Raw genomic sequence first — 25,376 nt, 5'->3', positions numbered from 1 at the left:
CATGTGCTGCTCCCCAAACAAATCACTTCCTATTTCACACTGGTCACCAGCCAAGGCAAAGCGACCACCATTACACCACGATGAATTGTGAGCATGTTTCCTTCCCTCCTACTCAACCCCAAAAACAGTTAAAATATCCTCTGACTCACTCACACAAAACAAAACCAAGGAAGGGATGGGAACAGTAAGAACTTACCTGAAAAATTCCGAGACACAAGCATCGTCGTAAGAATTGCACCCTGTGGGGAAGAGAAAGCAGGGATAAAAAGACAGTGTCACTCACTTCAGAAAGGGGCTGGGCTGACCTGTGGAGAACACAGTGCTTCAGGTGCCAAAGCAGACGTATCCCAATGCTACCCTGGAAAGTCCTAGTGTATCCAGGATTATCACATGTGGCTTATGGACCTGACATGGGACCGCATGGGATCTTGCCCTTCTAGAATGGCAGCTAAGAGGCCAGGCAGGATAGCCTAGGAAATCTAAAATGGCACTAAGAGTTATGTTCAGACACTTAGTTGCTTCCTAACTTTTAAATAGCAGACAGCCGCTCCACGCGCAAGCCTGAGGCTTTGCCCTAGCTACAGGCAACAGATACACTATTACCGGGAGGTACAGAGTGATCAGAACTAAAAGCCCCAGAATTTAAGAACTAGTTGCTCTATTTCAACTCTCTTGAAGGAAGTGGAAGGGATGATTACGTAGCAGAAGAGGCATGGGAAACGTACAGCTTTGGAGAAAGAAACTACTCAGCTCCTCAATACACTTCTTTAGTAGCCTGTACTGGAGGACCACATAAGGTACTTCACTAACATTAGCGAGCCAATCATAAAAAAAAAATAATTGTTGCTAGGAAGGCATTAACCTCAAATTTAGAGGATTAAAAACAAACTTACGGCAAACTAACATATACTTACCTTTAGCTTCCTTCTAGCATTGAACTTTCTCAAGCATTCCACAGTCTCCTGCCTGTGCATCATCGAAGCGACAGTGGATCGTTGCTGAAAAAAAGGAACAGCAAAAGATCAAGAACATACCCTAAATAAATCAGCCAGGGGCGTTCTCTCTACTAGCACACAACCATGACATGCAAGCTGACATTACCAAGCCTCTCACCACTGCATGGCTGAAAAACACTGCAACCAGTTCATAACTTAAGAACTTCCCAATACAGCAAGACATATTAAGTCAAGGTTGGCTATTACAGGATTGCGCCCAAGAACCTCTATGACTGAGGTACAGGTGAGAATAAATGCTCCCTGTCTCTCAGGCACACAAATGGTTCAAGACAGTAAGAAGACAAAGTCAAACGAACAAGCATACCTGTGGGGGACTGAGTTAGAGGCAGTACAGAAAAGATCTGGGTTGCATTAGTTACAGCTCTAAGGGAAAATGCCAAGCAATAAGTGAGTACTAGTGAGCAGCAGCCTTCCTGCATGTGGCAACTCCCTGAATGTAAGTACTTGACTATCAGAGGCCTTGGCATCTTTGCATCAGTTTTGCAGAAATAAATTTTCAGTGTGTAAGAGGAAAGATCATATAGCCCTATTGTACCAATGCAAAAACCTGAGCATAACCTCTAGGCAGTGATGCACACCTGTCACCCACAGCAGGCTGGGATCCCATCAGCTGCAAAAAGAGAACTTCCCAGAAGCGTTGTCAGGCATTTAGAGCACATGAGGAAACCAGAGACTGTTGCTGCCAGGCATATAGAGCACATGAGGAAACCAGAGACAAATGCCAAAGTAGCTGTTGCTCTTGCATAGAGCCACAAGTCTGAATTCCCTTTACAAGGACAGTGGGTGAATGACTAACGTGGCAGATCAGTGTGTACAAACCCTTTCTCCTGCTTGGAAAAAAATCTGCAATACCCAAAAGAAGTGTAAACCATGCTCATATTCACCTAGTTTCATGGGAAGTCTCTGCTTTGATCCTATCAGCAAAGCTAGTACTGCTGCAGTACACATGGCAGTATGGAGGCAGAATGTAGCTAAACTGTCCCCTTTAGCGGCTTTGATAGTCACTGTTCATTCAGCCTCCTTAGGAGTGACAGTGATGTCCAGTTGTTCAATGTGGGCTTAAAAGAGTCAGGACACGTACTTCAGAAGTTCAGTGATACTAAGAAATTCAGTGTCTCAGATTAACTGTTGAGATTTCCTACCACATTTACTTCAGAGGAGCAATACATCTCCAGAAAGAAAATGTACATTGCACACACAGAGACTGCAGAACAAATGGAAATAACAGACTTAACAGGAGGCAGTTTGGGTGAGAAGCTGAAATGGACATGAAGTGAAATCGAACTCCCCATAACTCAGAGAAGGAAAGCCTCTCTTGAACTGTTCTATATTGTGTTGCCACAGGGAGCAAGCTATCATAATACATACAGCTTTGGTTACGGGCATTGGGACAAAAGTTAAATATACAGGAACTGCTATTGATTACAAGCATGTAAGGAGAAAAAAAACAGAGATGCAAAGTCTCAGCGTGAAGTTTTAACTTCCAAGGAACTTGCATCACTTTACAGCAGACACTACACTCCTGTTACACAGATGTTCACATAAGTAAGTTTAAATTGCTAATTTGTTGTTTTGTGGCAGAAGGAAAAAACCACCACAGTTTCTCAAGAAAAAATGAGCGAAGGAGCACAGTAGACACATCCTAGAAAGCAGAAGTACGCTATGGTATTACAAGAGCATCTGGTTAGACTTAGGTGGAAATATTTCATCCTGCAGAGATAAAAGTGTACCATTGCTTCCCAACCCTATGCCCACTCCCAGCTGCATTCTGGGATTTTCTTGCCAACTTTGCAAAAGGTGAAAACTACTCATGTATGGCATCTGGCAAGGCAGAAACACAGAACAGCAAAAGATTTTTCGCTGATTTTAGGTTTACAGCCAGTTAAGCTGCAGCAGAGCAGAAATGTTCCAACATTGCAAAGATGCAATGCAATAAACTGAAGCAGAGATGAAGAACAAAATAATCCTAAAATATTTTGTCTGATGCCAAACTCCTTCTGACATTTTAGGATGATATGGATTGCAAGAGGAGATGTGGGGCAAACCAGAAACTATGGACATTTACAAAACTTCTAAAAGAACAAGGGAGTTTTTTTCCTACAGTGGCAACAAAAGCACCACAGCATGACAAAGTTGGCTTACTGAAGGTCAGCCTCAAAAAAAAAAAAAAAAAAAAATCACATTTTGAAACATTTAAAATATTCTGGGCTCCTCTGCAGCTATGTCTTCTTGACGTGTTTGTTCAGGGTAAACCCCAAATCAATCCATAATAGAGGAAAACACTTACGCAGACCCATGGATGTTTGAGAGCCTGGTCAGCTGTGATGCGCTTTGCTGGGTTTATCGTCAGCATCTGGTTGATCAAATTCTTTGCTTCGGGAGTCACAGTGTCCCACTCAGGTGATGGGAACTGAAAGAGGAAGAAGGAACAGATGATGAACTGAAAATACCTTCTATGAGCAGAAGAGATTCTCCCTCCTACACAGCTGAATTCCAGCTTTTACCCTTTAGATACCAGGGCTAACGTATTTGCAAAAAACATCAACTTCCGAAAATGCACGCTGAACGAAAATCATACAGAATCCAGCAAATGAATGGTACCAGACAGCAGGACACACCCGTACCATTCACTAGACACAGGCAGGAAGATTAACAGTTTAAAAGCCTTTTAGGAATCACTCAGACCTTTGAATTTCTTTCACACTCAACAGTCAAAAAAGGAAAGTCACAGATCTTTTTAACTGAGGTCTGACATGAAAAACACAAGCACTATCTTTTTTACCCCACCTTGTTCTTTCTCCAGCATGCTAAAAAGCTGTAACAGTATATGCAAAATCACAAACACTACAACAAAACCTTGTGAAAGTGAAAACCGCTAATGGAGAACAACCCATCAGGCATACTTTCCCCACTGTAAAGCACAATATCCTGGAACAATACCAGTCACTTAGGTGTAGCAATCCACCAGCAAGTTGTTAGCAAGCATCTACCATACCAGAAATCATTACTTGGGGAGCAAGAGAGATGTAATAGTGGATGGGAATACGGAAGCATGGAAACAGAAAATAATCTCAAGTATTTCAATTGCTCATCATCCATGAGGGGTAACTACTCTCTCCGATAATTCCAGTAATGATAAAGAGGATATATTTATGCCATCCTCCAGATGCATGCTGAGATTAAATGCAGTACATCTCACTCCTATGAATCTACTGTACAAATACAGGTGAACTTGAGAACACAGATAAATGTGCTGCTGAGATAAAAGTCACCTGTCTTTAAGCAGGGGGGAAGATTGATCTAGCCTGAGAACATTTCCTTATAGTAGTACAACATTTAGAAAAAGTTTATCCCATCTCTTTTCTCCTGCATTTTGTGCTTTGCTCAGTTGGGTCATAAAAATACATCCACCATATTTGATTTGCATATAATCTTATTTCTGCATTCTTAGGCATCAGCAAGGCATTATACAATTTGTTCTGCAAACGCTGCAAGAGACTACTCAAAAACTCTGATAATGAGCTTTCAGCCGGGACACTTTGCCCCCACCCTGAACTCTGAAGTATTCATGGTAATGCCTTGCAAAACCCCTACCCAAGAGCACAGAGTCCAATTCACAGTTGTCACTTGCTCTATGGTCAAGAGGTAACAACAGACCAGTCCAGTGCATACTCGGTGCTGGGGTAAGGACACCAGGGGCATGTACGCAGGTAAAACTTGAGCTGTTTTCTACCAGGCAAAACAGGGGAGGAATCTACTGGAACTTGTTCATTATAGGTAAGAATTCAAAAACAGCAGGTAGATAGGAGGCATCAGGCACTTCCCTCCTCGTGACTTACAGAAAGAGTTAGACATTTAACCCCTGAAGTGCTTTGAAAATCCCCATCAATATAATCAGTGCAAAACCACTTCAAATGAGAACAAGCAACACAGAAACAAGAGGGTCATGAAGCCAAGAGAAGAACACAAGTCCATTTAAGGCTATCAAGTGCAAAGACATCACTTTCCTTTCACTCAAGAAGCCACTGAGCCAGGACACAGAGTTAGGTAGACCTTTGTTCTCGCCAGTACAGCCACTCTCATGGTCTCAGGCACAGAAGCTGGAATGTAACTGGGGTCGAGCAGAACCCTCGCCTTTTTTTTTTTTTTTTTTTTTTTTTTTAATACAAACTACAAGACAGCCTACAAAATGAACTCCCCAACTTCCTCTTGATATTCATGCCCACAGGCTTTGAATGAGGATTTCCAGGAGTTCCTTCTTCCCTCCTGAGCCTCTCCATACATGGAAGAATTTACATCAAACATTCATGCTGTGGTACCCAAACCACATTTTACACCACCTTTGCTCCCCAGTACTAACCTCCTTGCTATTCCTCTCCTTCAGGCACCTTTTTACACCTGAGTTTTACCATGCTCTGAGAACTGTTCCATGAACTGCTTGCTTGGCTTGTTACTGGAGCCTCCAACCCACCACGCTGATCCCCACCACAAAGCCACCCCTCCAAAGGCCCCTGCCATTCAGTCTTCTCACTGTGCCTCCACGCTTTCCACAGCTGGAAGAAATTCCACTATGGCACTGAAGAGACCAGAGGCCATAATTTACTTTTACTTTTAATTAGGGCTTGATAAAGACAGGCTGCTTCATTCTACCTTCCCTCTGCTCCCCTATAAGAGTTAGCATTGGCTACATCCGCAGCACTTTGTGGTAAATGCACTAGAAGACACCATTCCCCACCATATGCATTTCCCTAATGACCAGCAATGTCTTGGTGCCCAGTGCGATGCTTTCCACATATCCTTTCAATAGCCCCAAACAGGACTGTATCCCAGGCAGTGAAGACAATGAGGTGTAGGAACACGCCAAACATCACTTTGCACAGTAGCTTGGGGGCTGCTGCTGGACACCAAGTAAGATAGTGCCATGTTTTGGATGGCTTCTACACCCATGCAGGTACTCAGCAAGAAAGTGCCCTTACGTCATAGGCTCCGGCTTTGATCTGCTGATAGAGTTTGTGCTGATCTTCATCCCAAAAGGGAGGGTACCCCACTAGTAATATGTACAGAATCACTCCTGGGAGGGAGAGACACAGATACACTATGGTTAGGCTAATGCGCCAATTATTCCTTCAGCCCCTCTTCCTTCCCTCTTGACAGTCCCCAAGGCAATGATTGCTCTGTATCTTCATTTGCCATCTATTTAGCCTTCCGAGGTAGAAAAACACAGTACAAACCTCTCCTCTGCTGAACCTCACCCTGGCACTTCATGTTCAGCTCTTAAAGCCAGCTGCCAGGGGCTAGAACAAGGTGCATGATGTCCTTCTACCCTCCTCTGGCTATCATGGCTGGTGAGCCACAACTCCCAGTTGCTCTCAGAATAAAATGAAGCCACATCCTCTGGGGTTCCTGGGCAGCAAGGGACTTTTTAGGAAGGACTAGGTTTTTAGATGCTTCCTGTGCATGGTCTTGGGACAAAAATGCCACTGACAAAGCTAACACTCCTGGCCTGCAGAGAACCATTTAGTCCATGTCAGGCAACACTGACATCACGTATCTTTAAACTTATTGGTGCCAGATACATTTACACTTCATTTTTTCCTTTTAAAAAAAGTCAGATCTCTTCAGTATTTCATCTTCTACATAATTAGTTTAATAAGAAATTGCTACAGTTATTTAAACAACTGACTCTGCAAAGCATAGACAGGTCCTATCTCTTGAGACTCAAACATCTGATAAATGGCCTGAAAAAAGGATTAGGAGCCAGAATCAAAGGAGTTCAGGCTCCAATATTAACTCCAGCTACACAAGGTGCTTATCCTCAAGTGTGCCTTCATCTCTCCACCCAACAAGGAGCACTGCACACCCTCCCAGCAACAGGTTATAAGGAATTGCTCTTCCTACATGAAACAGTGCTGTTTAAGTGTAAAACGTTTTGACAGAATCTTACCACATGCCCATATATCCACTGGTTTTCCATAAGGATCTTTTCTTAAGACTTCGGGGGAGAGGTAGCCTGGAGTGCCAGCAAACCCTGCGAGGAAATGGATGACATGAAGTACTTACAGTACTCAAGCAGAAGAGATCTTGCCATATCACAAAATCCACTAGTGGTAACCAACAAATTCCAAAACCCATTTCCCACCCTTCATCTCATAATTGCTAGAGCCACCTCTTCATAAACCAACAGAAAGAGAAAAAAAAAAAAAAAAATCAGATGGGATTGAGTGTCTACATACTGCAGGAAAAACGGAAAAGAAAGAGGGACTGTGTCAACCAGCTGGGCACAAACTCATATGCCAGGCCTTATATCACTATTACATATCATGGCTTGGAGTTTGAAACACAAGACACAGATGGGACACATCCAATTGCCAAATGGTGTGGGCAGACCAGGAGAAGCAGCCATCTCTCCAGAATCTCCGCAGCACTGCAGAGTCTCAGAGCTGATGTTTAGCCCGAGAAGGTCTTATTTCTAATTATGTTTTAGCTAAACAAAGATAAGGCCAGATCCAAATGTGCCTGCGGAAGACCAGGTCAAATAAATTTCTGTGAAATGACCAAACAAAATTCCAGATGTCTACACTCCTGAACAGTAGGAAAGTTCAGATCAGGGTCTAAACTTAGCAGCTGCATTCATCTCTGACATTAGCATCTACTGTAAACTGAGAAGAAAAATAGAGGAATACATAGGCATTTTTTCTGTCTATCTTTATCATATTCTTTCCTCTATCGCACCTAGGCTCGTGCCCAAGGACCCAGAGGCTGAGATGCTTGGAAAGGAAGCAGCAATGCCAGATATACACAAGCATGCTAGAAGAGCTGAGAGAAAGTACTCAGAGAGGGTGCAACTCAACCAGTCACCAAAAAAGGGGGGAGCAAAAGTGGGAAAGCTCAAACACTCTTACCAAACCAGGCCTGCTGCTCTCCCTGGACTTCTATAGCCAGTCCGAAGTCAGCCAGTTTGACAGCAGCACCCTTACATTTACTTGCCAGTAGTAAATTCTCAGGCTGGGGAGAAGAAAGAAAAAAGTGGGTAAGAATGAAAGACTGAAATCCTCATTAAAGCCTCCCACCGCAGTATTCACATCATTAAATTGAACCTGCTGACTGAATTTAGCAGGCATATACTAAAGCGGTTCAGGTGAAGGCAGAGCAACAGCAACAAATGGCCTTGACCTAGAATGGCAGAAAATCCTCAAGTCTAACACAAATCCTCTGTGGGAGCCAGAGCCTCTCCCAACCCAGACCATATGTTACATGCTGACACCAGAGGGCACTGGCAGTACAGTTCCTGCAGCACAGAACCCAAAATTTGTTCCTGTCATCCCTGCAGAGAGTAACTGGGGGGGGAGGAAAGAGGGGGTAAGATGCAGTAGATACACTCTGCAGTGATGTTTCTCCCCATGAACATTACACAGTCCCCAAGGCACTGGAAAAGTAAATATGATGCTAATAAGGGCTGCCAAATACAGCGCCATAATGTGGAAAGGCATCATCTGGATAGGCAGTAGCTTTCATCCCTTACAGAAAAAGCCTCAGCCTCAAATTGGCATAAGCAGCACTGCAGTGAGTATTCTTGTAAGCTGTTTTTTCATGCTACATATTTACAGCTGCGTAAAATATGCTGTCTTGCTACTGCTGCTGTCACCTATACGACAAGCAGCCATGTCACTTCCCGCATGTGCCAGGAAAGGGAGACAGACTTTTGCCCCTCACACTTCCACCTCATATGAATCTCACTCAAATCATAGTTCTGTTGCGTTCCAGCAGAGAACTTCAGGAGAAGGTTTAACACAACTCCAAAAATTGTACTGAGAGTCAGCAGCCTCCTCTGAAGCACCAGAGCAGTGTTACATGGGACCCTTTGAAACCCCAAAGCCTTTAAGGTGGTGGCTATTACAGCTCTGCAGGAAACCCAACTTGTAGACAGGCAGGACAAATATGATTTCTCATCCTACCCCCTTCTGATCATTTGTGCAATTCATATTAACTTGATTTTTTAACCAAGCAAGATGGAAGCCTGGAAATCCAGAAACAGGAGCTTGTCTTGTTTTCACAAATCTGATGAAGGTCTTTTTTGCAGCCTGCTCACCAGTTTCATCCCACAGCAACCCTCTATCCCTGTTCTGCCTGACAGGAACAAGAAGCTTTGCTCATTCACCTGCCTTAAAGTACTGGGCATGTGCCTTGCTTCTGCTTTGAATGAAGGGAGAACAGCCTTGCCCATCACAGTCCTTGCCATAAGCAGCATGGAAGGAAGGGGAACTGGGTCTCAATACATTTGGATGCCACTGGCTTTTCACTATATGGGAAGTGGAAAATATTGTGTTAATCAAGCTACGCTGATGAAAATTCACCAGTGTAAACAAGTCCCTAAAGCAGAAGATGAATGAACTCTTGAAAATCCCTCCCAAATTCAGATCACACCTGGGCTTGGCTTGACTAAGAAACAGTGAAATTTAGGCCAGGCTTGAGCTAGCTAAGCATTATTTGCTTCTAAAATACAGCTACAAACACCTTCAGGCTAATGGTGCTTATCCATGTGCATGTTTGCCAACATATGGGTCTTCTCAGGTTTCACATACTTTTTGGTTACGGATATGAATGCACTCCCTAATTTCTTACGGTCCCTATGGGCAGCTCAACATTTGAAGTTCTTTAAGAGCACGTCAGCCAAAAGACAGGCTTATGAGAGGGGGGTGCAAAAGACAAAATTTCTCTTGAAGCAAGCATTACAGTCATTACACACCAATCCTGAAGGCCAAGCTGTTGGCAAGGAGCTCAATATTATATAAAGAGCACGGGATTTTATTGCTAAAAGGAATGGCTACTCCTCAGGCCTGGATAGTTTCAGTGTATCAGAGCAAGCAACAGAAGAAACACATTAACTACAGTGGGAAGCATCTAGCAGCTGGTAAGTTCTAAACAAGTTCACAACTTTCACACAAACAAAACTTGGGAAGCAAAACAAATTATATCTGAACACAGGATGCGAAGGAAAACTTAAACCATCCCATACTGGAAAGCACTACTGATTTCCATAGAGGGCCCAATTTTGGGCAGTAGCACCTCTTGGAGGCTGCTTTCTCAAGAGCAGGTGTCAGCTCTAATCCAGACCAGCCATTCCGCAGTAGATCACTTGCATCTTTTCACAGTGCTCTGAATCAGAACCCAAAAGCATTGCATGGGAGTTTGCCAGAAACACTAAGGGTTAACAGCTGGGGGAACACTGCCACCAAGCTTGCAACACGCTTTTACCTTGCTCTCTGCAAAATATTTTTATACTTTTCCCTTTACACATTTTATAACAAACCAAAACCAACACTAGTAGCAGGTGTCATCCTGCATTAATTTAACTGGACCACTGGTGGTCATCACCATTCCCACTTTAGACAGAGAGGGCTACAGGGAAGGCAGATCTTCCTGCACAAACCTCTTCATTCTGGAGCCTGCCCAGCTCCCAGTACAGCTGGCACTGCGTGGGAAGGGAGTTTAAGTAACTACACTGCGGGGGCTCTGGGTCTATAAATGTGTTATAATGTGGCAAATGGTTGATTCACCCAGTGTTTAACTGGCCAGCAGTTTTGGTTTTAGATTAAAAGCAGTTCTACTGATGAGAGAAGAAAGAAATGACATTAAAAATTCTTGTTGTGCATCTCTGCCCTAGCCCAATGGCATGTGTTTGGCAACAGTGCAGAGTAAAAATATATATGCTCTGTGCAGACAAACTCATCCTGGCAGACTGAACAGAGATTGCCCGAGGTCCCTAGGTATATCTTCAACGGCAGACTAGAAAGGGTCCTTCATTATAATGAATCCTACCCGAGTTTCTCTGAAAGCCTACTGCACTCCAAGGTTCATAACTACTCCATCCTGGAGCTGCCTCAGAAACACTGAGAGCTGGCAACATTCATTAAGACCGAAAACTTCCTCGGGAGTTCAGCACACCCTCTAGAAAACTCTGAAGGAGCGAATTTATGCTTCAGGAACCCCTGAGCCCAGTTCAAGTTAAAAAAAAACCCCTGCCAGCTGGCAACACAGTATTCCTGTCTTGCCTCTTCCAATGATACCCTGGCTGCGCTCCTCAGCCTCTGTGGCACGGAGGAAATATTACCTTCAAGTCCCTGTGCACGATATCATGCTGGTGAATGTGATTCACACTCTCCAGTATCTGATGAATACAGTGGCTGCAAGATAAAGGGAGAGACATACAGAGTTATGCACACACACACTTCTCAACTTATCTTATCCCAGAACTATTTCCCTAACTTTTATATTTGTACCAGGGAGAGTTCAAGACCCCAGGCTGAGTCCCTTCATCATGCCCACTGGATGCCACAGCTCAGTGCTGTCACAGCTGGACACCCCCAGCCCCCTCAGCAACAGGATGCTAAACATCCTATCTATAGCAGGTCCACAAAGCCTCTCTCCTACCTCCCATCACCTCCTTCCTTTCCTCTCCATCACACTAAGCATCTCACTTGTTCCTTCAGCCAACAGTGCCCACCTCACACAGAAGAACAGAGGCACCCGAGTATCTGCGAACAGCAGCCAGAGAATGCGCAAGCAAGACCCAATCGCTCCAGGAAACATTCAGCTGGGCTAGTCCAGAGCAAAGAATAAACTTTTAGAGAGCAGCAGCCTCCCCCGGCAGGCAAATTCAGGATGACGCCTCCTGGGCGCCTGCCAGTTTGCAAAGCTTTCAAAGCAGCATCTCAAGCACTTTACATACACAGTGTGCGCGCACACCCGCTTGCTGGGTGCCTTTTAAGTACAGATCCCACTTAAGGGGTTAGTGATCTGAAAAGCAGACTCATTCCCTGTTAAGTGCAGTGTGCTGCACTCCCCCAGCTCACAGACAACCATGCCTCTGCCACTCTCACTGCTGTAACCACAGGGGCAAAAGCAAGATGTTATTTACACCTGCAGCATAAGGACAGCGCAACACACCCATGGGTGAGATTTCTGGTTGAAAATACCTCTTCCGCTAAACATTTACTCAGCTCCCAAGTGTAAATGTGGAATGGAGTAGGGATTTTGACAACTATGGCTGGGCAGTAAGCACCCAGATGTGGGCTACTCAGATGGGTCTGTGTCCTCCCTGCAGGATCAGTCAGTCCTCTCACCGAATTCTACAAATCTCGGGGGAACAGACTTGAAACAAGTGAAATATTTGAGGGAAGGGAAATTGGCTACTGGAAAAGATGGGAAAAGGGTGAGGGGAGGAAGAGGAGAGGAGGTGAAGCACTGTGTATTTGTTACCCCCACCCCTCTGGAGCTGGCAGTACAATCCTCAGGGTCGGAGTCCATGAATATCTCCCCGCTCCCAAACCAAAAATGTATAATTAGAATAGAGCGGAGTCTGAGCGAGAGAGATTTTCTGGCCAAAAATGGCAAAAGTGTGAGGTGTCCCAGGCGAGCCAAGCACGGCGGATTGGCACGGACCTCGCTCCCTCGCTCTCCCAGCCTGCTCTGGAATTCGCTCGGCATGGGGAGAGAAAGGGAGGAGTTTCACTCTGTCATCTTGTGGGCACTTCGAGACCTGGCCGGCTGACAGTCAGAAGGCTGAGTGCCCTGAAGAAGGCTCACAGAGCAACAGACAGTTCTCCTTTTCCCCTAACCCTGCCATAATTTTCCTGAGCAGTGTCTGTCACTGCCAGCTCTTGACCATTTCAGGGAACAGGCACTGGCAAGAGGCACAGGGGGAAGGACGATCATTAACAATCTCAAAACTTCCCAACTTCAAGGTAGAATGGCTTGAGTGACTGTGTATCTGTCCAAGATGCTGTGCCTACATCTGTACACCCCACTGAAAACATCTACAGGACATTCAGATCTCTCTGCCAGGAGCTGCATCAGAGATGACAAGCCCACTGGCCCTCCCCATCAACAGACGGCTCACGGCAGAGTGTGCAGTGCAATGCATCATTTGAAAGCATCGTGCAATGCCCAGAAGACAGAGGCTGTAAGCATACCACAGGGAAAGCAAGTAAGTGTCCCCAGACTCCATAACAGTAGCTACACTAACACACCAGGTCATACTCTTCCCTTCCTTGCACTCCGTATGATCCTCCTCACAGTACTGCCTACCAAGTTCACCCTGCAGCACCACCCACTACTCCCTTCCTACCCCTCTCCTCTCACGGCTCCCCTAATTCCTGTTCCAGCAAGGGTTAGGATGAGATAAGAACATGGGTGCAGAATAAGCAGGGGTGAAATGTCACCATTGGGCCACTCCCAAGCCCTGCTAAAGCAGAACAGGAGCTGCCTAATCCCAGCTTTGATTGCAAATGCTGCATAGCCAGCAGACGGATGGGTCAGAGAACACCCTCAGCTACTGCTGCACAAAACACCCACCCTGCATAAAGAGCAAAGGGGGAAGCACAGGCCATTTCGGGAAGCTCACGCATGGGAGAGAGGGGACACACTCAGAAAAAGAAGAGCATAACTCTAAACCTTTTTAACATTAAAATATAAAGGTTGCTCTCACATATTGTGCCTTTTCTCACTGCACCAACCAGCTCACAGTCAGAGAGGGCTTCCACAGAAACACAGCCTTCAAAGCCCCCTCTCCCCCTCCCCGTAAACCATTACCTAGACACAGGCAAATTGAATGGGTCTGGCAAACAGCAATGGCACATCACTGGAACCCCTACTAGGAGAAGGCACAGGCCAAGCAGGCAGTGCTCTCACAGCCACAGGACAGCTCTCCCCTACATTTGCTTGCTAAGGACACCCTGTCACCACCCACAAGAAAGGTCAGGCGAACAAAGCCGCTAGCAACTGGTCTCCCAGCAAAAAGCACACAGACAGCAGCGTCTGCAAGCGGCAAGGGCTAGACCTGCGGTGAGTCAGGCTGACCGGTGACAATAGTTTATGCTAATAGCAGAAAGAGGAATTGCTTTTTTCCACATGGGGAGCAAGAGTGTCAGAACAAAGCCACGCACAGAGCAGCAGTCAGGAAACTCATTCCACTTGCCAACACACGTGGCACATACACAGAAGGGTCTGGAAACAGTCTTACCTGGCATCTGCTTCACTGTAGTATTCTCTGGCAACAATATCCTCAAAGAGCTCCCCACCAGTAACCCTGGAGTGCAAAAGAACAAGGGAGGTTACAGAGGCCATGCGCGTCTAGCTCAAGGCTGCACAGGAGGTACGTGGCCACCCGTCTGGGCCCTTTCCCACAGCCTGTGTGGGGACCTGCAGCACAGGGGAGCCGGGGCAGAACTCCACCACCAACCTGTGGCACAGGGGAGCCAAGGCAGAACTCCACCACCATGGCACCAGCACTGGTACATCCATATGACTGACCCCTTGGACTGCCATTTCACCAGCAGCATATGGGACACAACACACTGGGCACGAATTGCCCATGCCGCTCTACAGAGCTTAGTAGATGCTAAGTTTGGGCAGAACATGCCTCCTCTGACCCCCTCCAGGCTACCTCAGAGACAAAAGTCAAACATCCTCCCTATACAGGATAGCTGTCCTTCGCCATCCCACGCTCACACCTGCTGCCAGAAGCCTTCCTGGTCCACCCCCTACCACAAAACCAACGGATTTTTGTCAAATAGGCCAGAGGTATGTACAGGTCTCAAAAGAGAAAAGGAAAATTATATTAATGCAGGTGCTTTTTATTCCACTCTTAGTCAACCATCCATGTGCCTGTATCACTGGTGAAGCATCAAAGCCAAAGACAGACACTTACAGATCAAAGACGAGGTAATGGAAACCTTCTTCTGAAATACTGTCATGGAGCCGCACTGCAAAAACATAATCAAGAAATGGAGATTTACAGAGCATGTAGCAAATATGACACTTTACAAATCAAACCCATACACACAGCCAAGTTCTTCCTCAACCCAATCAGCCTATTAATTCCCCATGCCCTTTGCTTTGTGTGTTCACTTAAGTGACCTATTTCCTTCCGTTATCTCAAAAGAACAGATGGGTGTCCTTCACATACACCCACCCCTCCCCAGCGTCAAAACAAACTCTAAATATCTTTGACCTCCTGTTCGTTTTCCTTCTCTAATGCTTCACTACCCTCCTTTCACACCTGCCTACTCTTTCCTCCATGCTCATGTTTCGCAGTCTCTCCCCACCCATTCTTATTTCCCAAAACAAACCCTTTTCAGAATCTCCAAACAAGCCCCCAACCCAAAAATTTACTTCCAACCCTATCTGCATGTCAGTGCCATTAATCTCCCTTCTGCCTTTCATCTGTAAAGCTCCATGAAGCTCCCTCCCTTTACCTCCTTTCCCTCACTTCATTCTGACTTACAACCCAAACCCTTACCCAAAATTCAAAGCCAGTTTCTTGTCTCATCTTTCCTGACATGTCTGTTACCACTGACATATCTGATCACATTCCTCTTCTCAAAATTCCATCTTCCTTCAGCTTCCTTACCTATCCCCTCCTAGTTCTGCTCCTATTGCCTAAATTAACTGATAACTTTACCCTTTCCTCATCCCCTTTAACTGCGGCTGCCCCCAAGATGAGCCACCATCCCCTGGTATTCTGGAGTCTCTGGGGCTCCGTCCTCCTTCCCGCATGTTACATATGGGCAATAACTGTTATATCTATGCAGCCAGCACAGTGCCAATTCCTCCTGTCTGAATCAAAAATCTCAATTTCTTTGATGTTTCTTGGATACCTAAGCACTAATTCTAACCCAAGAGGAGAAACTAAGCCCTTAATTTCATATTGCTACCTACCCACTACTTTTTGCTTTTCTCTCCTGCTGGAAAACTTCACTATTTTCCCTTCCAATCAGAGTCACAAGCTAGCAATCCTATTTGACTCAATTCCTAAACCTTCACCCCCTGACTAGGATGAGTTGTCTTCTTCACATGACTGTCTGTAGTCCTTCAGTATTGATTCACCCAACTAAAGCAACTGTCTGAGACTACACTGGGTCTCAGTCACCGCAACACCTTGTAATTACGTATTGACCGAAGTAACGTTGCCATTCTCATCCCTGCAAGAAAAAGCTCGTTATCCTGCTCTGTCACTTCAATGGTTCCTTTGCCTCCCTTCCCTGTCTTTCATTCTCTTCCACATAAAATATAGGTGACCTGTCTTGACTTTTCCTAACATCATGATTCTCTCTCTGCCAGTATCAAGAGGTCAGTTTGCACCTCTTACTGGTGCATGACATCAGCTACCATCACCATCTTGGGAATATTTCAAACTAGCACTTGGCACATGCTCCTACCTCATATGGAACAGCTTTTGCAAATGCTCTCAATGATCTCCTCTAATCCTCCTTGCAACTCTCCTTTGCTAAGGCACCCTTCCACATGCACGCAAACACACACAAACTCAAAATTGAGAGTAGCACAGATGTGTACAGACCACTGCCAGTACCTTTCCGAAAAGGATTTAATTCTTTCCTTATTCTTTCTGCCTGTACTTTCCTATATTTTTCCCGACTTTATTTACAAGCTCTCTGGGATGGTCCCTTGGCCAATTTCCTTTCCTTAGCTTTTCTACTGCATCTAACCGCAGGGGTTTGGGAGGAGCACTCCACACAGCATAATGCCGCAAACAAGCACGTACAGTTAGAATACCAGTACAGCAGGTGTTTCAGGCACAACATGCTGTTCCTACAGCATGAAAACAGAGACACATCACCTTTAAGAACTATGTTCCTCAAATCATTCACTGCAAAAAAAATTTTCTTCCAAGTAAGCAGTTTTAGTTGGCCTTGTAATAACTTCAATGCAATACAACTTTGTGTTTACAAGAAAACTTGCCTCCTGAGCACTTGGCAGAAACCAGCAGAGGCGGCATTACAAAAACACAAGCATGAAGAAGGGTATTTCCTAGGAGAAAAGATTTCCATTCAAGACTGGAAACAAGATGGGAAGTGGCTGAAACAGACACTTGGATTCCCAGTGCAAGGCAGTTTTCACTCCACCGCACAAAACTATGAGGTGAATGCAGGAGACAGGCACATGAACTAGACCTGAGGCCCAGGACATGGGCAAAAGTCTGTGAAGGGACCTTATGAAGAGGGAACAGATGGAGAAACTTCAAGGAAAGCTGAATGTGCTAATAAGGTCATGTCTGATGATTGGTGTGCACAAAAAACCATTCTCCTTCCTCTGGCACCTGAAAGGTCATTGAAGCACTGCAAAAAACACCAAGCAGGCAGGAGAGCAGCATGAATGAAATCCTGACAGAGGAGGAGCAGAGCTCCCAGCAAGCTGAGAGCAGTCGCCTTGAAAAGGGAACAGCAAATACATCTGCAGGTAGAAGTAAGAAATAGTGAACGATAAACTTTGACTCAAAGACGCGGGCAGCAAATTACATCAGAAAATAAACCATAAATGAGCTGATTGGTGCTATTTATTTGTCCTGAGGAAAGCAATTTCGTCAAATACATTATGAAAAAGCAAGGAAGTAGCAATTCAGCTGGCAGAGACTGGCAGAGGCAGCAGAAAGAGCCTTCAAGGACAGTAAAACACTATTTGCATCCTTAGGTGAGGAACCATGACAGGAGGACAGAGGCAGTTCATAAATACTGATGCTGTACATCACCCTAGGGCTGCACAGCAAAAGAAGGCCTTGGAGGCAGGACGCAGGTCATTAACTTAACAAGGGAGCTGCTTCCTTGCTATGGCCCAGAGCGGCGCTGGAACAAAATCTGCCCAGGATTTAATCTGCTGAGGTAACAAAGCTCAGGGAGTAATGGTAGAACAGCAAAACCCAGAAAAGCTATTAGGAAAGATGACACCCGGGACAGGAATAATTAGCAACAGCTCAAAACATTAGGCTTAAAGTGTGGAGGGGGCAGCAATGAGGGGAGTCAAAAAAGATTAAGAAAAGTCTGAATATATCAAAACTCTTGTGACTTTCAATTCCAGCCCATACCTACTCCATACCGATGCTGATGGGAAGAAACAAAAGCAATACCCAGCAGAAGAACAAGAGCACCCAGTGCCCTTTCACCCTAACGTTTTGCTTACCTACCTTCCTGCAGAGCCACAAGAGCCTTCCTGACCAGCAAGGATACTGCAATCGGCAGCCCTGATGCCACTCTGCTGACACACAAGTTAAAGTGCTCTGCTCTCCAATATAGTGCTAACTACCAGGGCCTGTCAGCTTAAAAACATGATCTGCCTTTTCCAAAACCACTCAGCCAGCCCATGAAATACTGTATATTCAGAAATAACTCCACCACCTTTAGCTCATGTCAAGGATAAAAGCTTTTTTAAAGTTTCTTGGCCTCCTCTCCACTTTGGTACATAAATATGATCCACATTGTGTTAACATTCATCATAAAGATACACAAACATCAGATACCATCTGATACCTCCACCTTCCAGACAGTGTAGAGCCCTCTTTGCTTTAAAGACGTCCTATGCGAGTGCCCTCCACCTGAAGGCAGGACACAGGTTCCCAAATGGCCAGTTCCAAGAGTGGGTAACAGGAACCCAAGTACTGGACAGCCCTCTGTTTCGGACATTTTCCCATGAAAAGGAGATCCCATTTGTTCCACAGGCTGCTGGTCCTGATACACTATCTAACGTCTCCACTACTCCCACAAGGTCAGCTTCAACCAAGCAGTTGAGCAGAGGCCACATAGGCAGCTCATACCTGTATAACCTGTTGACACGAGAGGGTGAAAAATATAATCATATGTAGATGCTGGAGGGTAAAGGATTCCCAAAAACTGACTATCCATGATAAGAAGATGGAGAACTAAAAATAAAAGTATTCATTCAGTTAATCTTTTCTTCAAAAATATTACAGAACCCTTTTTTTGCTTTCGTCAGGGGAGCAGTGACATCTATGTCTAGTGCAGCAGGCTAGACAAACGCACACATCACAGAAAGAGTCGCAAGTCGCAGCAACAGGGAAGTTGCACAACAGCAACACAGCGTCTTCCAAAAGACAACCCAACTACAAGAGAGTCCAATACTTGCCGAAGAACCTGATCTCACTCTATTCACCAGAAGATGAGGTAGATTATTTCTATTAACTGATTCTGTCTCCCAGAAACAGCGATTCAAACCATATTTCCTTCCTAGCCAAACACTCTTAACAGGGATTCTTAGAGATGCAGGAAATCAGTCGCTGCCAACACTACGCACACTCAGGGTCACCTGATGACTGTTCCCATGTCAAAGGTCTCTGATGGATGAAAGAGCACTTACTACAATGGTTAGCAAGAACAGACAAGGAGAGGGGAGTAAGAAAGAAAACAGAAGCAAGTCAGACAACCAGGCACTAAATCAGTTACAGGATATGGCGAAAGACTTTACCCAAGGTTTTAGTCACAGCACAGAAAAAAGTCCCATCCACACAAAGAACAGAGGACTCGTAGAGTTCACAGCACATCTAATTTTGTAAGACGGTCAAGTCTTACAGATAACTTCAGAAATAATAAATAAAAACCACACAGCACTAGTAAGCAATGCCAGAACAAATGCTATCCAAAGGAGCAGAATCAGTCACAGACTGTTACATAGAAACATCTTCCGCAACAATACCAGCTGGTCGGTCAGCAGAAAGTGTGCATCACCACTTGGATGGTATCTCCAAAAAGCACATAGATTCTGGGAGAGATAAGCAGCGGTTTCAGCACAGCATCTTGATGAAACAATGTTTTCAGCAGGACACAAAAAAAGCCTAACTCTCTTCATATACAGTCCTGAATCTGGTACTGTAGTGGTACTCCACCGAGGGTAACAAGAGACTGCTACCTAAAACTGTCCCTTTGACTTTAAATGCACAGCTGTAACTCTGCACGCTCAAAGAGCTGCGATGCATCACTACACACAAGGCACAATCTAGCTAACTGGTTTAAGCACCCTTTTCTTCCCTCAGTCTCCTCTCCAGCCTCATCCCACATAAACTGGTCTTACCTGTATAGGAAGCATTTCCCACAAAGCTGGCCTTTTGGAAAAATAACTAACAACAGAAAAACAGTGAGACCAAAACACTCCCTTTCCCCAAAAACTCAGATCTTCAATACCACCTGATGCAAGTTACGCAAATTATTTTCTGCCTTGTGTGGGTGTGTGTGTCAGGCCCAAGGCCCTAATGAATTCCAGAACATTTGCAAAGAGCCTGATACCACAGTGAGTGGCTCAAGGGGATGTGCTGCGGTTACTGAACTTAACAGCAGCTGGGTACCAGGAGTTCAAGCACTTTCTAAGAACGTGTGCTGTGAATATTACTTTTCTCTGCCTGCTGTCTTCAGAGTCTCAATGGAAATCTTGCCTCAAAAACAAAACTTCAAGCTGATACGTCAAAGTGTTTTAACATCCTCATGCATGTACTGCTTTTATTTTAGAAAGAAATAATATTAATAAGCTATGATATTAACTACATAAAATTAAGCATTTTAATGAGAAACAGCAATGCAGTAACAGTCATGCCACGTGGTTTGCATTCCCTGCCTAAATAAAGTGACCCTGTACAGGCAGCCGCAGCTCTCTGATGCCTGAGCATGATACACAGCAACTGAGCATAAGAGGAAAATCTCTCTTCTAACAAACTGTACTACCCTAACAACCAATGCAAATTGCTGCTGAGTCACACAAAGCAAGACTCTGTGAATGCAAAAGTTGAAGTGAATCATGAAGAAATCAGAAAAGAGCTTTCAGTTTTTATAAAAGTCCACCTGAACTACAGGAACATAAAAAGATATTGAAAAGCAACAGGCATCTCATTTTTAAAGGGTCACACTTAAAAGGCCAATTAATATTGGGGTCACAAACAAGATTATGCCTAGCCTAGATTTGACCCACATCTTCCCTTCACTCCGCCCAGCGTGCAGAATATTATCATCTTTTTACTCTTATGTCAAGCATAACAGGACAGGAGCATTTATGCCTGCCACATACACCGCAGGATGAACGTTACCCTGTATCCCACGTCCACAGCAAACAGTGGAGCAGGGCTGCCCAGGGGCTCAGCCCACAGTTGAGGCAGGCAGGCTCTTGTAACACAGGATGGTTCCTGGAAACCTGCTGCAAGTAAATCTGTGCAAGCAAAGTAGTTACCCAAGTCACAGCAAAAGGCAAGTACACAAGCAGAAGAATTTCACGGGACAATTCCCAGTATCTTCACTTTACAATTACTCATTCTCTGCTTAGGAGAGGGTAACATGGGCTGAAATATACTTGCTCCTACATAGCAGTAGGAGTCTTTGCCTGTCCTTAGGGACAGTGTTCAAGCTACAAGGTAGGGTAATCTTGTCTGCTAAATCTAGGTTCACTGGTGTTCCCAAGTGTAAAGCATTTGGATACTAGGGGAATGTAAAAGACACTATTAGCTGACCACCTCTGCACCAACACACATCGCGTGCTGTTATTATATAATATTTGGGACTCTCAAATTAAGTTGTCTGTGTTGGCAGTACCTGCAGCAGAGCCAATACAAGGCAACAGAGATTTCTGGTTGTCCCCTGGGTCATGGTAATTGCAAAGCAGTAATTCTTTCACACAGCCTTAGTAGTGCAAACTCAGAAGTGCTCTGAGATCTTCTGGACTGAACAATCCTATTTAAAGGTCAGCCACTCATTAGAAAACAGCCACAGCTTCACTTCTCAGCAGTTTCCAACCAGACATCAGACATTTGCCTGTATCACGGAGAAAGGGAGGAGGTAAGAGATACCAAAAGGGGCATATTTCAAGTGATAGTGCATGCCAGAAGCAGCAGAATAAACTTGGGAGGCTAAAACCCGCCTGATGCCCTCTTCCAAAGATATTCTGCAATGTGCCAGGAGATGCTGAAACTACAGATACAAACACACATGGCCCAACAGACTGCAAACTGAGCACTATCGTCCATGGTAGCACAAGCGACAAGTCAACTGACACAGATGGCTACCACCCACTCCCCGCTTCCCCAGCTGCTCACCAGCCTGGGAAGCCAAGATAGGAATTGTCCCACCACCTCTGAGCCTGGCCGTGCGCCAGGATGCTTCCTGCGTGGTTCACATCACTCAGGATGCCTGTCCCATGAGGAGCCACCACCAACCTGTGACTGCCTGTGAGCTGGGTGCTCAACTCCCACCCCAGCTGTTTCTCTAATTACATTAAACACACAGAATTCAGCTGCAGCTGCTCGGGCTGATTCCAAAAGGACTCTCCTTTTAATTAAAAATTTGGTATTAAAAAGCATTAAATTATGTAATGCAAATAATCCTCCAGAAATCATCTGTTCCAGTAGCTAATGACCAGCTTTGTTAGAGCAGTAGCTAACAGCAGCAGGACAGTTAGCTAACAGGACATAGCATGCTGCTGTTAACCAGTCCCTTAGGAAGGTGGACTCTTTCACTCCTCCTCCTCCTCCTCCTCCTCCTCCCAAATCCGACACAGAGAGGTTACAGCATGCCGGATATATACCAGCTTGCTGTAAACTCCCCAAGCCCACAGCATTTCACACCAATTGCAACTTTAAAGCTTTGGAAAATGGAAGAGAGAAGGACTTGTTAAGACTCTGCTCTGGTTCAGGCAGAACCAAGTTGCTGCAGGCTCTGCAAAGAAAGACAAGGAACAGTCCTAAGGGTTTATGAAAAGGCACACATGCACACAGAGGTGGTTCTGCACTGCCCCCCCCCCGCCATTGTTCTTGCTGTAACCTTTTTAACACTCTGGCCCTAAAAAATGAGGTTAAAGCAGTGCTCTTTCTGCCATACATGGTACCAAGTCAGGGGAAACTCCCTTATGTACAGAAATTCACAGCCTAGAAAGAAGTTGTAGGGAGAACAGTATCTTTCCTGTTAAGAAACTGGTCCTTCGGCAGAGCTAAAAATCAAAAGTAAAAAAAGAAAACACGAAGCATTTTTTTAAAAACATTTCAGCGCCAACTAAATGTTATTTTTCCTTTGATTTTGCAATGTCTGTATTGAAAGGCTGAAGTTCAGCCCATGATACATAACATTTAGTATGCCCTACTTAAACATTACATGAGCCAAGAGTGCATTAGCAGGAATATTTCCTACTCTCCTGATAACAGAGCAATCACAACCATCCAGAATTGTTATAACTAATTTCCGATTATCCACATACCAGATAAATGAAGTACTTTTGATAACCACTAGTATTATACAAGACCTTTTTCTAAAAACCCCCAAAATAATATGAAGTTAACTTTAGTGGTATCTCAAAGAAAATACACAGAGAACACCCACTTCATTAGAATTAATAAAATAAAGATAGAGGCTGTGACAAATTTTAGGTCTCTCTTACAGGCTCTGCAACTTTGCTACACACATTTCTGCTATCAGGGACAAACCAGCCTTTGGTGCTGCAAAGCAGTGCTCCTGCCCATGCAGGCAGGTGTTCTGCCTGACATCCCCCCAACCTTGCAGTATCATCCCGATTTTCACAACTCCTTTCTTGCATTGCCCAGGACAGTCATGAAACCTTGCCACAGTGGCGAGCTCTGTTCAAAAGGCAGCTTGTCATCCGCACAATTTCACCAGAGTGCAGCTGTCCCTCCATTCTGTTTGGTGTTCAGGCAGGGGGAACCCCAAAGGAGGCTCCCTTCCATTTCCTCAATGCTATTCTAACTAGAGAGAGGGAAAAAAAAAAAGTAGGGGAATCCTCCTCCTCTGACTTTTGCAGTACCTTTGAGTTTGACTGCACTGAGTCTGGCCATCATCCCACTATTTTTGGGTTTTTTTAAGGGATTGCTTGCATGCAGATAAATCTCGCAGATAAATAGATGAATAATGGAATCCAAATACCTCTCTAGTACAGACCACAAAGACATACAGAATAAATATATCCCCTGGCAAGGAAGAAAATGCAATTGTTACTCCATTCCCAAATTGCGTGGAATTATGGAGAAACATTTTTCTTAAAACTACAGGAAAAGCTATATGAAGAGAAGGCAGAAAAAGGAGAAAACAAGAGGAGGTAAATAAAAAATAGTTAGTGAAAGAAGTAACCGGGAGAATCAGAATGAGAAATAAAAAGCTGGACTGACTGAGGTTTTGGGGAGCCTCCTCTCAGCCCGACATGCACAGGCACTTACCTAAATCCCTAACAGCGCAGGGACTGGAAACAATAAACGGTAACTTGCAGCTCAAAGGCTCAAACTTTCCAGCAGGAAAGCACTCTAGCTGATGTTCTGTTTGGGGTTTTATTGAGTGTTTGGTGGTTGGGGTTTTTTTTTGGTGGGGTGGGGGAGGAAAAGGAGAGCAGGTTAAAGGCGTAAGGCCAAGAACATCATTGTTTCACCTCTTAGGAAGCACAGCAACTTCCTATTCTCTCAGACAGCCCCATGACACTTCCAAGGAAAAGCTGTTCAGTAACTGAGAAATCCATAAAGCGTAACTCTTGCCACAAGCTCTTCTCCCCCCCCCCCCCCCCCCCCCCCCACCTTCCCCACACCTCCTCTCTACCAGTTTCATCTGAGAAAAGGAGGAGTCCCCCAGCAACAGAAATCACAGGGCAGGAGCTTTAAACAGCGGGCCATGCCCAGGAGCATCCCACTTGGAAACCACTGAGCTTCCATAGGGCAGCAAGCATGGCCAAACCACTGGAGAATCCCCAGCATTTTAACTATTCTTTGCACATCACAACCTTTCTGTCCCAATTGCAAAGGCAGTCTGGATGTCTGCAGCCAAATGAAAACAAGGAAATCTGTTGTTTACAGCAAAACACAGCCTACGTTTTTTTCTTGTTCACTAAGGAAGCAATTTAAATCTCTTGTTAAGGAAAAGGTGACATGAAAACATTCCCAGTGGCAGCAGGGGGGAAAAAGTGAGGGCCTGCTTATCAACAGTAGTGTCTCAAAATGAGGAATGAGCAAACCTTAAGTAGTGGCTGATACCACTACATTTCCCACCCCGGTTAGTTGGGAGTGTTGTGGGATTCTCCAGCTGGGCTGCACACAGAAGCACAGCATCCTTCTTGGTCCGTGCAGTAATTCGCATCTTGATCGTAACCGTCATTTAAGGGCACACAAACTGGAGGCCTTTTTTTATACACATCCATCAAAATCACTCCCACAAGACAAAGGTACTAGGCGGACAGACCACTTGTCAAAGGAAATAAAACTGAACTGGGTCAAAAGAATTTCTTCTAATTCACAGATTTCAATACCATTTTCTCCCCATTTTAAATGGGGATGTGTCCAAAATTGTGGTTTATACTGAGAGAAGCCAACAGATAGAAGTTAAAATAAAAAGAATTCAAGTGCAAGTGTATCTTGGAGAAAAAGTGAGAAGTAGGAAAAACCTGAAAAAGCAATAATTCTGATAGATGCTGAGGACAGCATTTCACTACTGCTATAAACTCCCTCAAATAAATTAACTCTGAAGCAGTTCAGCAAAGGATATGAAAGCAGAAATCAGAAACAGAATTTGGCTCTGGCTCTTGGGCTACTAC

General features: G+C 44.8%; 1 protein-coding gene across 14 annotated transcripts in view; it reads right to left on the bottom strand.

Moving 5' to 3' along the window:
• The window catches only part of CAMK2G (calcium/calmodulin dependent protein kinase II gamma), a 152,199-nt gene that overhangs the window by 37,323 nt on the left and 89,500 nt on the right, over positions 1-25,376 (bottom strand). For all 14 annotated transcript variants that reach the window (XM_059820850.1, XM_059820849.1, XM_059820855.1 and 11 more), the window contains exons 4-12: positions 14,725-14,779; positions 14,038-14,103; positions 11,128-11,200; positions 7,919-8,021; positions 6,961-7,044; positions 5,993-6,087; positions 3,304-3,426; positions 915-998; positions 197-239 (exon numbers count right to left, since the gene is read on the bottom strand). In XM_059820850.1, the coding sequence (XP_059676833.1) occupies positions 197-239; positions 915-998; positions 3,304-3,426; positions 5,993-6,087; positions 6,961-7,044; positions 7,919-8,021; positions 11,128-11,200; positions 14,038-14,103; positions 14,725-14,779 (726 nt within the window). The remainder of the gene's footprint in view (positions 1-196; positions 240-914; positions 999-3,303; positions 3,427-5,992; positions 6,088-6,960; positions 7,045-7,918; positions 8,022-11,127; positions 11,201-14,037; positions 14,104-14,724; positions 14,780-25,376) is intronic.

The sequence above is a fragment of the Gavia stellata genome, chromosome 9, assembly GCF_030936135.1.
Source record: "Gavia stellata isolate bGavSte3 chromosome 9, bGavSte3.hap2, whole genome shotgun sequence".
Taxonomy (NCBI): domain Eukaryota; kingdom Metazoa; phylum Chordata; class Aves; order Gaviiformes; family Gaviidae; genus Gavia; species Gavia stellata.
The sequence above is the reverse complement of the archived record's forward strand: the minus strand, read 5'-3'. Positions and strand labels throughout refer to the sequence as shown.